Source organism: Molothrus aeneus, chromosome 8 (genome assembly GCF_037042795.1).
Source record: "Molothrus aeneus isolate 106 chromosome 8, BPBGC_Maene_1.0, whole genome shotgun sequence".
NCBI lineage: Eukaryota > Metazoa > Chordata > Aves > Passeriformes > Icteridae > Molothrus > Molothrus aeneus.
Window position 1 is genome coordinate 8,790,490 of NC_089653.1, and position 13,029 is coordinate 8,803,518.

At 43.0% G+C, this 13,029-nt stretch overlaps 1 protein-coding gene across 36 annotated transcripts in view; it reads right to left on the bottom strand.

Moving 5' to 3' along the window:
* Positions 1-1,437: 1,437 nt before the first annotated feature.
* The window catches only part of SORBS1 (sorbin and SH3 domain containing 1), a 157,672-nt gene continuing 146,080 nt past the window's right edge, over positions 1,438-13,029 (bottom strand). For 16 of the 36 annotated variants that reach the window (XM_066554421.1, XM_066554420.1, XM_066554424.1 and 13 more), the window contains 5 exons: positions 12,282-12,398; positions 6,670-6,729; positions 5,837-6,027; positions 4,472-4,584; positions 1,438-3,666 (listed from right to left, as the gene is read on the bottom strand). In XM_066554421.1, coding sequence (XP_066410518.1) covers positions 3,599-3,666; positions 4,472-4,584; positions 5,837-6,027; positions 6,670-6,729; positions 12,282-12,398 — 549 coding nt within the window. In that variant the 3' untranslated portion in view covers positions 1,438-3,598. The remainder of the gene's footprint in view (positions 3,667-4,471; positions 4,585-5,836; positions 6,028-6,669; positions 6,730-12,281; positions 12,399-13,029) is intronic. The other 20 variants (XM_066554430.1, XM_066554439.1, XM_066554441.1 and 17 more) reach the window with 7 other exon arrangements.

Sequence of the window (13,029 nt, forward strand, 5' to 3'; positions counted from 1 at the left end):
AGCAGGCAGCAAGTAGGAATGATGCAGGTCATCCAGGTACTGGTCCTACAAGACATGGCCACAAATGATCCCATCACAAGGCACACCCTCACTTCTACAATCCCCTTTTGTGGTTGTGCCCTTTTTCCTGCATTAGCTTGTCTTTTCACAGGTTCTTTCCTTCCAGGGTCCATGTGTCCAGACTATTAATTTCATCCCTAGCAGAGAGAAGTAGTTCTTCCACTACATCATCGGTGTGGCACTCGTGACAGTGAAGAAAGTGACAGCTTTGCCACAGCAGTGTGCAGGATCTCCAGAGGGCTGTTGCACGCTGCTGGGTCACCTTCCCCTCTCTGCTTGCCCAGCTTCTGAAGTCACTAGCACCTCTAGCTTCCTTACCTTAGATTAGGTTAGAGTGAGTAAATACCAACATTCAGCAGTCACAGATGGGTTTCTCCCCTCCCTGTCCAGGATATAAAGCAAAGGTGAGCAGTGCTTGTCAGCAAAGCCATGGTCAGACTGCCCTTTGGCTTTTATATAGAGACCTGTGAAACAAAAAAGGGCTTGTGTCTGTGTGGTTTCTAAACACATGTACAGTAGCCAGACTTTTTCTGTCATGGTAGTTTGGTTTTAGGATCATCTGTTTACAGTTTGACTTCCTAAAAGCATTGTGAGTGCAGCCATGATGTTTATCTGTCTGCCTGGCCATCCAGTCGCATCATCACAGAGTTTGAATCTGTTGCACAATTTTGGCTTAGTCTGAGATGGAGGTCTCCAAAAAGTTAAAACTCCTTGTGAAATACCAGTCTTTAAGGTGAGCACAGTCCTGCACATGCCTTCCCTCACTCTACTTCAGGGACTGTTCCCTTACACAAGGCACGCCCAGAAAGTCCCAGCTAGGTGTATTGCTGCAGGGAGACAGGACACAATCACCACAGACCTACAAACCCCATGAGTTAATGCTGTAGCCATACCTGCCCTGTCAGGGTGCAGCTACCAGACAGCAGAGTCTTAAAGCTTTTAACACAAGTCAGGGTTAAAAATGCACATGTAAGCCCAACACCAACTGACATACCTTCCCCACAGGCTGGCATTTTGAGTTTCTTGCCTGACTTAACTTGGGTGGTCTTTTCATCTGAGGTCACAAAGACCCTTTGTAAAGCAGTGGACAGAGGTGTACTCCTAACCTGCCGGGTCTGCGTGCATGCCACAGCAACTGTACCCTGACACCATGTTATGGTGAGATCTGTGTGTAAACCAGCTTCTCCTCTGCCTTTACACCTTGGTTTCTTTAAGAAAAAGTCACAGCCAGCCTACAGCTCAGGAAGGACTGATGAGCTCAAGCCAAATCACAAGCAGGATCCTCAGGTACAGGACAGTGGTGAAGCCCATGGCAGACACCCACACATCAGTATGGATACAAAGCTACAGCGGGGCACTAATACAAAAGTCCATTGCTACAGGAACAACCAGAGTAGATTTTATTTAATAATTTGTACAAGGAACACAATAGTAATTCAATAATTCCATTTATTAATTGCCAAATAGTAATCCACTGCAATAAGAAACAAAAAATCAACACAAAAAGAAGTTGCAGTTTGTGTGGATATGTGTGGTGTGTGTGTGTGTGTTTGTGTTTAACTTAAACTGGCAAGAGCAGGAACAGAAAATTAACTTTTAAATGAGTATGTTATATACAATCAATATCAACATGTTACTTTGCTGGATAGATTTATTTGGTGTTATCCAATCTTACCAACAGGCCTAAACATTGTTGCAAATAACTAGAGGGCAAACCCAAAGCAGAACAACTAACCCATAAATAAGATGCAGGATTCAAGATACCTCCTGCAGAAAATAAACAGTGGTGCTTTGTATCATATCTGAAACCTTTCATAATGAATATTTTGTGCTAAAACTCTTTATGTGAACATACACGGAATTCCATCACTTAAATTAAAGTGGAAAAATCCCAACCTTTCACAACTGCCTTTTTTCCCCTCCCTTCACTCAATGTGTTTAAATTATTTTTCTATACAAGGTAAGTACATTGTCTGTACAAAGTTAAATATACATATTTACAGTCAAACTTCTGAGACACAGAGTCTTCTCTTCCGCTGACTGAGACGGAAGACAAGCCTTCTTGATTTCAAACCCAGGAGCATGGCTAGTTTATCAAAACATTGCAAGTCGTGCTAACAGTTAGTTGTAGTTTACTCTTAATAAATCTGTATAAAAGCATCAGCATAAAAATAGGCATTTTATATTATTAAATACGGCTTATGACAAAATAGCAATCTACCCTTTGCTATTTGTACGGCAATTGTAGGAAGCAGAGTCTGATAGAACTGGTTTTGTTTATGCTTTTTCTTAATAACAAAAAGTCTATCAAAAGAGTATTCATAGTGGATTTACAGGCAAACATACAGCCAAGCCATGGTTTTGGTTTTTTTTTTCCCTCAAGGAAATACAAATCTATGTAACTGGTAATAACTGTTGGGAACAGCTTTCCAAATTGATTAGACTTTTTTGTATGACTAAGAGGCAGCCAAAATGCATGTATTTATTTGACCTACCATCAACACTGTAACCAAAATGAAAAAAAAAGGCACCCTCAGTGATACATTGTTCAGATTTATCAGAGCCTCTAAGATTTAATGCTGGGAAAGAAGTCCCAGCATTTCATCCCAAAGCATACACTGGAAAAGTTGTGTGATCCTTTAGGGCCAGCGACAGGGCAAGAGGAGCAGAGAAAGTGAACAGCCGTAGGACTCATAAACAGGATTTGCCCTTGCGGATGTTCTGTTTATTGGTTCTATTCTTTGTGCAGATAAATGTCAAATCTAGGCTGATTTCTTTTTAAAAAACAGGTCTCAGTTAATTTTGCACACAATACATTCACACACACACCCCCTGCACAAAAGAAAAAACCCTGCAGAGATCAGTAATATGTTATTGAAGGGTTTGGGATTTTTGCACATTTGCATTATGCTTTGGCTGACCTCTCTGGATTAAATCACCAATCCCCAGCTCCTTTTCCACACAGAGCTCTGCAATTCAATTGTATCAGCTGTCCTCTGCCTCTGCTGGGTCTTAAGATGCATGACATGAAGGAAAGGTTTTCTATGGAAATGGAAGGCAGAGAAAAGTGAGTCTTCAGCAAGGCAGAAACTGGGCAGCAAGCCTATTTCTGGAACTCCTGTTCCTGAACTCCTGTGCCAACCAATGTGAGCAGCTGCAGGGCTGAGTACTGCCCCAAAGTACTACCCTATCTCAACACACAAACAAAACCTATACCATGTGCTTCCCTGAAGCCTTCTCAGAGGTAAGTACTCCGTACAAATTAAGATTATCATCAAAACTCTTACTGGGGAAGGGAGAGGAATACACAAAGGCAGCACTGTAAACTAGAAACTGTCTCTTCAGCAAACAAATCATACCCTGACTCCATGGAAGCAGGGCTACACATTCAACTCAATAGTGTACCACATAACCACATCCTCCTAACACTTCTCATGTCTTGTCTAGTACATTCATAAATTGTCTGTTTCTTCACTGTTTAAAATCACCATCTGGAAAGGAATCCCACCATCCTTGTCATGGTGGGATCACTGTTACTTTACAGGTAGAGAAGCTTCACGTAGTTGCCTGGGAAGGTGCCAAATTGCCTTGTTCTCCTGGATGTACCTGTTGCAAAATAAAACACAAGGAAGACATAGTAAGATGGAGACATGCAAGGAAGGCTCCAGGGTTTAAAAAGGTACAGGTGGCAACCTCTTCTGCTTGCAGGCATTGATTCCTAATACTAAATGGGAGCCCTAGTCAAAGAGTCTTTTGGTACAAACCAGATCACAACTAGTTCTGCTACTAATCGTCTTTGGTCATCCCCTTTAACAATTAATAAGGTGCTGATGAAAGCTCCTGGGCCTATAGGTTAGAAGTCAAACTCCTCTCAGTGTAAATGAGCTAATCCCCTTAAGAAGAGATGGCGAGCCTAGATTTGAAACATTGAGATAGAGAACACTGTCCAGACTTGCACTCCTTGAAGGTAAAGGATTTTGCGAAACATGCACTTGAGGCTGGATTTTCAGGGACTGCAACTCCTATCCATGTGTTGTCTTCACCCTCTACTTGCCACTTTCTGTAACTAGTCATGCCTCCCCTCAGCTTTCGAAATGCTACAGAAACCCAGTTTTTCTTGGTTCTCTCTGTTGCTCTGTCATCTGTCTAAACAAGAAGGATCAGGATGAAGAGAGGAATGGAGATACTAAGAAGATAAAAAAGGAAGTACTAGAGACCTAGCATGGAAAACAAAGCTCCACCACCTTGCAGCTTAATTTTAATATTCTTGGTGGGAAAAGATGGGAAATTGTGGGAAAACTGAAGTCAATTTTTTTCACCATTTTGACCCCAAAAATGAAAGCAACTTCCAGACACTCTGCAAAACTGCTCACCCCAAAAAGCTCTGCTCACAGGCAAGCGTCACACTCACCCACAAACCAGCCATCATCACATTTCTCCATGACATCAACAATGTCACCGTCCCTCAGTTCCAGCTCATCATCATTCTGAGGAGTGTAGCTGTAGAGGGCTTGGTAGCTAACTCTGAAAACCAGAGACAGTAGATGTTAGTCATTGGATTTCTATGACATCTCTTCAGGAAGAGATGTTCCTCTTCCCCTAATTCCTATTACATATTGCTGAATGCAGTCTGGACCTGTGTTTGCCTTTTGAGAGGTGGAAGCCACCTGCATTGAACTTGCTGTTGTCAAAAGGTCATGGTAGTAAAAAGTGTCATACCTACACTGTGTGGGATATGTGGAGAGCTTCTGATCCCTTTCTGCCATGTAGTTGTCTGCACAGACAAACAACCAGATTCTTCCTAACACGTAGCACCTAACAGTGTTCAGTTGCAGACACCCAACTGAGTCCAAGCCAAAACCTGGATACTCTCATTCCTGGACTAAAGGAGATAGGTGTTTCCTTGCCCAGGCACATAGGCAGAGAGAGCCATAATTGACCAAAGGGCAGAACAAAGGACTTTAGAAAAAGATATTGCCTACTCCACTGCACTCTATCTACATGGATAAATCATGGCTGAGGAGGTATGGTGGAATAAAAAACCCAGGCTGAATCCTGCCCTGAGATGTCATTTGTACCACAGGCACTCTGTATTCACTGGAAAGGATCCTTATGGAGTGGAAACAATCTTTGTGCAAATTTGGGGAGGCTAGGGTCCCCTGCCTATAGAGCATGAAAATAGAGCTGTGAGATGCTCCCGCTCTGCAAAAAGCAAAGGCTCCTTTCACAAGTCAATTGCTGTGACCATCAGTCCCCAGCACACAGTGCATGTTGCTATTCTCAAAACCATCAGTTAAGGCCCCACCAAGCTTAGTGGCAGCTCCACTGAACAGCTTTGAAAATCTCACCCCTGGTCTCTCAGCTACAAATGCACCTGTGGAACTGGTCAGCAATGCACCGAGTGGCACCGGTGCTGGGAGTCTCACTCTACTGTGAGAAGCCAAGAACAGAGTGGAACACATTGATCAGGTATAGCCAGGGGATATGAACTTGTTGCCAGCTTCAAGATACAAAGACACTGAGACAGCCTCTGTAATGGAGACCCCATCCAGGATCATTGTTGAGGTGCTATACAGGTCATTGTTTCAGGTGCTATACAGACAGAAAGGGCACAGTCTGAAACTCATTATGATGACATGTGGCTACTTCTGTTCTTTAAAGCAAAGCTGACATTTTCACATGATTCTAATTTACCACTGAGAGCTCTCATACCTCCCTATCTTCACCACCAGTCAGAAATATGGGCTGTGGAAAGATGGGAACCAAAAGAACTTACATGTCTCGTGGTGTTTGACTTCGCTCAGGGCTGGCTCCTTGCTGCTGTGCTTGAGGTTGCTGAGAAATGATGAGAGATGATTTATGGTCATTAGAGGTCACCTTGTGGCGAGAGTCAAGAGGCTGAGAAATAGTACTGCAGTAATGAACAGACTTTTCTGCAATGTTTATGATTTCATTGCAAACAGCTTCCTGTGTGGTAGGCAGCATTGACATCCAAGAACACCCAAAGGACAGTCAACAGGGGGAAGGGAGGGGAAAATATAGATAAGAAGAGATGGGACATTCCAGTTGCAGTATATAAGTCCAGTAAAAAAACCAAAAACAAAAGAAGAGTTGTAGATCCAGGTAAATATCCAGGTAGTGGAGTGCAGAAGGGATCCAGATGTAAGCATGGAAAAACAGGCAAGACACAGAAGAATTTGGCATTTAGTTTGAAGATTTGTAACAAATACATTTACACATATTTTTAAAAGAAGCAGCATAAGAGGTTGCAATTAGTTATGCAGTGGCACCATTCCAAATGCTATGAAGTCAGTTCAAGAATGCAAGGTGAGGTTGGGCTGCTCCATTCATGCATTTGGCTTCATTTAACTTATACCCAGGGTGTGGCAGCACAATTGGCTCACAATTGGCTCACTCATTGGCTGTGACAGTTTTTTCTAAGTGTTAAATTCCCTTCCTTCTGTTGCAAACAAGCAATATATGCAAAGAGATAAATATGTATCTACTTTGCAACTAAAAATAGTGCTGGCATTTTATCTCTTACTGAGGTGTTACTGTCTGGGTGAAGAATGTCTAGGACTACACATCTGAGTTAAACAGGGGCCTTACCACATAGCTCTTTTCAGACTCTGTGAGATCTGGTCCAGCTCTCAATGAATGGTGGGAAGGCTGTGTGATCACCAAGCAAATGATAAGGAAGACATTTTAGCAGATGTTACATTGGTCAGAATTAAAAAAAATGTAAATGGAGTGCAGACAACAAAAGGAAATGAACAACTCCTCCCCTCCCCAGCCCAATACCATACTTTTTGGACAGCAAGATCCTTAATTTACACAAGAGACATTGAGGCTACAGTAACACAACAGCAGCACACAATGCTGCAAGGGAAAGCAAAACAGAAGGTAGGGCAGGGAATCAGAGTGGAAGGTGATGGACACTGCTATAGCCAGAAATGGTACAATCATACTGCATTCCTGTAGGGCAAAAAGAACACAGACAGGAACACATACTTGGGAGCATCAAAATTTAAAGGCCAAAAGGAACACATACTTGGGAGCATCAAAACTGAAAGGCCAAAAGCATGCTGGAAGGCATATGTTGCTGTTTTCAGAAAAGTCCTCAATGACACAGAAGAGAACAGCAACTTGCTTTCTTTTTTTAGAAAGCCAACAGCTCAGGTCCTCAGAAGGCACAATGCCATGTAGCCCCAACAAAATCACTCTATCCTATTCCAAGCAAGGCTCTGAAATGTTTTATTAATTCCCACAACAAGGCAGAGTGTCAGGTCAGGCCTTGATTGAAAAACCCAGCTCCAAACACCAGCACCAGTGAAGCTCTGGACTCTGCCCTGCCTCACCCCACACTCACAACTCTACACAGGGACTGTGTGTCCAAGGACACATAAAGGGAAATCAGTGTTTGAGGCTGCAGGTTTTATGGGGAAGATCACTGAAAAAGCCATACAGATATCCACAGCCTGGTTTTGCACATTTTTGCATATTCAAACACCCACAGAAAGCAAGGTGCATGCTGTGAGCAAATGTAATGTCTGAGCTGGTGTACTGCCTGCAGGGCTGCTTGGCAAAGTGGGCTGAGATACAGAGCATGGTCATGCTCTGTGATCATTCATCACAATTTTCAAACTTAATTTCACTGGCCTCAATTTTAAGCTTTCTGTCCTCCTCTTTATTCACCTCAGCAGTGCCCTCCAGTAAAAAGCTTGCTTTTTCATGGCATTCTGAGAAAGAGCAGAAGCAGACAGCAGAGAGGTCTGTTACACCTTCAGCCCAAGCGTGCTCAAAAACTTTGGAGAAGTGCAGGGTGATGAGCTCATTCCTCTCAAAGCTCCACTGAACCACATCTTGGACCTCTGGAGCTGTGCCCATCACTGTATTAAAGCAAACCATCTCCTTTCTCAATGACTGTGACCCATTGTAGGCGAACCCAGCCCCACAGCAACTCCTTTGTAGTCAGCTCTACTCTCTGGTGCTGGAATCTGGGATCGCTGCCCTATGAAACAATGCTCTGTTACTATGTATATTTCTAGAGAAAGAAATTTAAACGTAAGTTCAATCTACTAATTGCAGTGGAATTTGCATTCAAAGCATTTACTGTGGAGCCTGAAATCCTCACAGGATTTCTGGAAGTCCCTCCTGCCTATCATCAGCCCTGAAAGACAAATGAAAAAAGAACAAATTTAAAGTTAATATTGTGCAGACTAACTGGATATAGTGCATCAAATTTGATGAGGCCAGAGCTAACTCAGGTGGTTAAGTACCTGGAAAAAACAATTTTCAGGCTGAGGCAGCTGTAAGAATGTTTTTAGCTTTTTTTTTTTTTTTTTTTTAATTCAAGAAAGTGCTTCTCTGTTCCATACCGATAAATTGACTGCTGAAATTGCTCCATGAGCTAAGACCACATGGTCCATTTCCCACTCATTACTTGTGACCTTCGTGCACAGCTTTTCCTCCTAAAAGCATTAGTATCTATGAATTAAATTAGTTTTTGAAAGCTAAAAAATTGATACTGCCTCTGAATGTTCCATAGTGCAGGTTTGTATTACCAGGAGGTGCAGCATCAGAACCCAGGTCACATTTCCTTTCCTGGCAGGATCTTCATGGGGACTTCCATGAGGCAGCTGGGCTGGGGCAAAGGCCAAGCAGGAACTTCCAGTTCCTGACAAGACACATGACTAAGTGATCTCCTCTGGCCTCTGCTCTGAGATCCATGCAGCTCCTACCAAAGCACTAACTCCCAGGGCTGCAGCAGAGTCCTGCAGTGAGGTGGTGAAACACCCCACAGTCAGCAACTATAGGTCCAAATGCTCTTCAAACAGAGGTTTAGACAGACCATATACTACCTACAGTGGTGGCTCCCTTGTGCCAGAGGTGGCTGAGGAACCAGGAAGTGTTTGGCACAGCTCCAAAGTATAAAAGACTTCCCCCCAGAACACTGAGCCAGCCCTGTAACTGCTGAGGACAAGCTGAAGGCCCTAAAAGTGACCAAGTATTCACAACCTGTGAGGACATCTCAACTTCTACCTGCTCAGCCACACTATCTGCTTTGTTAAGACTAAGTGAATAAACTTAAGCACGTGCTGAAGTCTCTATGTCTCCATTTCTACAGACTGTGCACACAAATATGCTGTACAGTTAGTCATAAAGCACAGCTGGCCAGTGTTTCCACCTCATATGGAGTTTGGAGATGGATGTAAAGAGTGCCACAAGTTTGTAAAATCACCAGAAAAAGGTTCTACATTAAGAGCCTAGAAAAGCCCTAAGGCAGCTTTTAAATGTTAGGCACAAAGATGCTGGGACTGCTCAGCAGTGCTCTCCCTGCTCCTAGTGAAATTCAGTGTCATCAGTGCAACTACCCATTGCAGCTCTTGTTTCTGTGTCTTCCATCCATTTCAGGTGGGAGTTAAAGAACTACATAAAGAAAGACAAAACTAAACAGAACAGACTAATAGACATACAAGACAGACAGACAAACTGGTGTTCCCTCAGAGGAGGGAACACATCAGCACCGATGCTCCCACGTGAATGAAGAACCAAGAACAGGGAGGCCTCCCCAGCGCAGGTGAAACAAAAGGAAAAGCCCTGCACACACCAAGTCCAGCTCTGGTGAAAGCGAATGGAAAGCTGGCTGAAGAGCTCTCACAAAGGACACTGAAAAGGCTGCAGAGTGGAGCAGCCTGACCTGAAGGCTGCCATAATCAGTGGAAAGACCCCCCCTGGACCCTGGATCAGAAGTTGAAGGCTGTGTCTACAGCAGAAAAAGGCATTTCTATTGGAAAACAGGTGCAAAATGCCTGCTGCAGGCTGGGCAGCTCTGCCTTGGACAGCAAGCACTCAGCAGAAACATTGCTGTGCTGAATCTGTGGAGTAACAGAAAGCCACTGCAGGAGGTATAAGTTTACCTTGAACACGGTGCAAAGCAAGGAACATGCTGGGGGTAGCTGGTCTGTGCTGGAGAACATGGGGGCTGAACATCCATCTCACATGCTCCCCTCTCTAGCAGCCAAAAGCAGGTGAATTACCACCCTGCTGGAGTGGCTCTGTACAAGTGCCAAGGAGCAGATGGGTCCCACCAACATCCCTCACGTTGCTGATACAGAGACCCTAGTCCAGCCAGTCCTGCCTTCCCCACCCCACAGCCACAGTCCAGCCCCAGGGCCAAAGCCACCACACTGCTCACACACTTGCTGCCACCACTGTTGACTGTGACACTGTGCTAATAGGATCTCTGAGTAGAACAGGAATTAGAATGGAAAATTCCTGCAGGTTCCCTGAAATAAATTAATTTGATAGATTATGTTACTCCTTAATAACATATTTTGCTAGAATATTGAGACAAGTTATCTGTAAATTATACTTGAAATATCTTCACATGCTGTGAGGTAATTCTTTTTTCTTTTTAGTTTGGACTGGGAAAACAAACAAAAGGGAACTTCAGAACAGTGTAAAGAGCCAATACAATTTATATTTTTATTTGATGTAACAGGTAAGAACAGAGTCCTTACACCAGACCTATACCAAAGGTCTTAAACCTGCAAAAAATCCTGGATCAGAATTTCATAACTGGAGAGGTTATCCATAATGAGAAAGAAAACTAAAATTCAAAATCATAAAGTATGTCAAACACCAGGGACAGACACTAATGGAAGGAAAACCCAAATGTAATGTCTTATTTCCATGTCTGCTAAGTGATTTTCTCATTTGATAAAAATCAGTTGAGAGGTACAGATTTTTGAAAAGCCTCCAGGGTATTACCTGAAGTTCTGCTGAAACCATCAGCCTCTGTATGGATCACACAGATAATGAGAAGCCATTTGCACATATAAATATCACTCCTGCTCCCTAAAGAACTGTGGACCTGGAGCTGAAAATGAGGTCAAGACTACTGCTAATGTCACACATAGTTTTAACTTGACACTGACAATGCTCTGATTGTCAAGGCATATAAAATATAAATATTGACTTGACTTTGACTACAAAGAAAAGCCATGGGGTTTTATTGCAACCAGGTGGAACACCCAAAATAGAACTGTGTGCTAATCATCACTGGAGAGAAACATCTTTGTCTAAATGTGGCTCTTTGCTCCTGTTCTTTTGGATCACATATATCCAGTGCAAGTACCAGCATGACCCAGCATATCAGAGCTCAGGAAAAAGGCCAACACAGGAAACTTCTATGGATTTTTAATGTGAAGGAGAATATGTATTCTATTGGACTCAGATGTTGAAAGTGAAAGGGAAGCAGGAGGTGGTTGTTCAGTAAAAAGTTGTGCAAGCTTCAAGTGGAAGAAAATGAGTAAAGGTAGTAGGAAAATTTCAGGGTTTAAGCTGTTTCTCTCTCTAATCAAGGAAGTAAGTAACATTGGCAACTATTTCCCACATTCATCCTGTATGACCAACTTGCCTGGTTCACTGATCAAGCTAAAGACTGCTTCCCCAATACCCATCGGTACAAACTCAGTCCAGTGTTCCAGTTTTTGTTAATGGTGAACTTTCTGTTTCAAATATTGCCATCTTGTGGAAGCTGCCTTGAAGGACTGATGAGGCACCAGCAGATGTAAGCATTGCTCATTCCCACACTCTGGGCACCTCAGACACAGTGCTGGGGCTGAGCCATGCTGCACCGACCCTACTGCATCCCTCTTCAAAAACATTTGTAGCTCTCAGCAACAGAGCTGAGAACCTCTGAATCCTACCTGAGAAGACCAGAGCAGGCCCCTGGCGTTGTGGATACCAAGATGTGCATGCCTTATCCCCAGCTCTGAGATGCTCAAACCTTGAATCCTGATCTCAGATGGTTAAACAATACCTGAACCAAATTTTCTTGTGCTACACCATTCCTACTAAGAAGGCCACCAACATTGCCTTATAATGCAATCAAGCTGTAGGAACTCAAAGTTAGAACTAAGTAAGCCCTGAGTTAATCTTTTGGAGGAACCAATAAACAGATTCTCAGCTGGTACAAACAAGCAGAAACCTAGGTTTGATCTATGTAGATTTGCAGCAGCTGAAGATTTTGCCCATACTTGCCCATCTGCACAGCCTGGAAGTAATTTTTCTTTTTTTTTAATAAAAATTCTAACTTAAGGGAAAATTATCTCACCTGTGTAATCAATGAGTTGCTAAATAAGCATATGACAAAACAATGGCATGGCATGGAAACGACTGTAAGTAATGGAAGAGTAATCAGCAAAGATGATTACCTGTGGCTTATTGACTCTGCGTGTAAGTCTGGGAGGTGGCTGTGTTGTGACAGTAGAGGAAGAGAGGGTAGAGGAAGAGAGAGGAGCAGATGAAGAGAATACTTTTGAGTCTGCAGTCTTTCGAAGAAAAGAAAAATTGGTCAGCTTGGCACATACTCTCTTATCACAACCACTGCTAGTGATAAGAGCATCTACTATCCAGTAAATTTGAAGCACACACAGCAACAGTAACTCCATGCAAGGACAAGTGCAGTTTCCAGTTGGTTTGTCTGAGTTGACCACCTCACTCTGTTTTAAACATGCAGGTTAAGTCTAAAAAAATGCTACTAAAATATATCTGGATGGTAAACAGTACAGTATTAACACAGCTCTCAGTAGACTTCTGGTTATGATTCAAGCAGAAATCAAATTATTTGTCATAAGTTTGCCCAGTGTGAAACATGTCATCTTGGAAACCCTGGTTTCTCATTATGTAATGCTGGCTAGATGGGGTATGTCATGGAGGCTATTGCAGTGCATCCAAGACAGTATTTAGAATTCTATGATTTCAAATTCTCCAAACTTACACTCCTTGGGGTACTGTAATGTAATTGGGCTGGCTGTGACCCACAATGTGCCCCAAGGCAACAGAGAGCTACAAAGTAAAGTATATGTCCTATACAAAGACTGAGGGCTGAAGATACGTTGTAGAAGCTACTGGAGAGTTCTCACCGTGTTTCCTCTAATTGTAACATATGGCTGCGTATAA